The sequence below is a fragment of the Vigna radiata genome, chromosome 2 (genome assembly GCF_000741045.1).
Source record: "Vigna radiata var. radiata cultivar VC1973A chromosome 2, Vradiata_ver6, whole genome shotgun sequence".
Taxonomy (NCBI): Eukaryota; Viridiplantae; Streptophyta; class Magnoliopsida; order Fabales; family Fabaceae; genus Vigna; species Vigna radiata.
In genome coordinates, this window is record NC_028352.1 from 14,442,296 (window position 1) to 14,443,850 (window position 1,555).

General features: G+C 38.5%; 1 protein-coding gene across 1 annotated transcript; it reads left to right on the forward strand.

Annotated features, from left to right (window-relative positions):
• Positions 1 to 116: 116 nt before the first annotated feature.
• LOC111240740 lies at positions 117 to 1,155 on the forward strand. Its single transcript, XM_022776338.1, has 3 exons — positions 117 to 363; positions 455 to 591; positions 665 to 1,155. Exons 1-3 carry the CDS (start codon positions 117 to 119, stop codon positions 797 to 799), a joined length of 519 nt encoding a protein of 172 aa, XP_022632059.1. The 3' UTR covers positions 800 to 1,155.
• The last annotated feature ends 400 nt before the right edge of the window (positions 1,156 to 1,555 follow it).

Genomic DNA, 1,555 nt, shown 5'->3' on the forward strand with positions numbered 1-1,555 from the left:
TAAATTCAGCATATTTGTAAGGTCATTTACTATAACAATTATTTATGTTTTCTCCCTGCATGTCTTCTCATACTTGTGTGGATTTCACTTTTCTTGCAGATTAAGCAACTACTAAGATGGATGTCTGGGAAGACCTTGTGTATGATGATGATGTCCTCCATTCCTTTTTCAAGAAATGTGATTCATCAGCATCACTAATACCTGGCCCAGCAGGCAATGTTCAAGCTGCTATGTTGAATAGATTAAGCAGTGAAGAACCTAAATCCACACAAGAATTTGCTCGTCAAGTTGCTCAAGCCACATTTGAAAGAGATTTCAATTCCAATGCGTGGATATGGGCTGAAATGTTCATCCAACACCATGGTACGACTTACATGTAAATCATGTTTGTCCACATTAACGTTTTGTAATTATAAGTTGTTTTATGTTCATCAANCTCCTTTGACAAATGCAGAACTCGTAACTGATGGAAAAATGGAGAACCTGAACTCCCTTACAGAGGCAAAAAAGTCCTGGGTACTTCCAGTTGTTGCTTGCCTATTGAAAGAATGCAAACCTAACGGTTTGGGAGACATGCTACTTACAATCAAGGTATTATTATGTTCTGTGTAGGTTTGTAAATGTTTATTGTTAAGCGCAACTAATGATGGTTATGTGTGCACAGGATCCGTCAGGCACAATGCAGGCTTCGTTGCACAAGAAAGTTCTTCAAGATCCTGAATTTGGGAATCATATTGGTGTTGGCTCGGTTATGGTACTGAATCTTGTAAGAGGACTATCTCAAAATAACATCAAGTAAGCTATAACATACTATATTGATGAATCTTAAACTCACTTCGTATTGTCATACAGGTACCATCATTACATGTATCTCGGGCAAAGCAGTACCTCAGTATAGTGCATCGCAACGTCATCAAGGTGTTTCCGGCTGACATTGAACCACCAACGATTGAACTGGTCAAGCAAACAGCAAAACCTGTCATCCGCCTACCTATGTGGGCAGAGAACAACAAGCATGTCCATGAAATCCTCAAGAAATTCATTCCACCACCATCTGACATTCCACCACCATCTGACATTCCACCAACATCTGACATTCCACCACCATCTGACATACCACGTCCATCTGACCAACCATCAACGTCCACAGAACCAGCCACCAATTAGTCAAATTATGCTATCCTTTCTTATGTATTTCTGTTAGGCTTATGAACTTTTACTATCTATGGATAACTGTAAGATGCTATTATGGCAACTTTAACAAGTTAATCCCCATATTTTGTATGTTTCAGTTGCCTGTATTTTGTAATATTATACATTAAGATATCCTAAACCAATGTTGGATGTTGGACTTTGCTTTCTATCTATGACATTAATTACACTCGGTCCCCTGTGTTTAAAATCTTGGTGCCCTGTGTGTAAAAAAAAGGTTCCTTATGGCCAAGTTTCTGTACAAATTGCTCATTTCTCTCGCGTAAACGTTTACACAGCCTTGTAAACAATTACCAGCTGCTGTTTTGCAATGAACTTGATCTTATGACTATCTACCAACAAA

Bases quoted from the DNA above. Each gene is read 5' to 3' on its own strand.
- LOC111240740 (XM_022776338.1), top strand. From the start codon at position 117: ATGGATGTCTGGGAAGACCTTGTGTATGATGATGATGTCCTCCATTCC. The intron at 364-454 runs GTACGACTTACA...TGACAAATGCAG, and splicing joins AATGTTCATCCAACACCATG to AACTCGTAACTGATGGAAAA. The intron at 592-664 runs GTATTATTATGT...ATGTGTGCACAG, and splicing joins ACATGCTACTTACAATCAAG to GATCCGTCAGGCACAATGCA.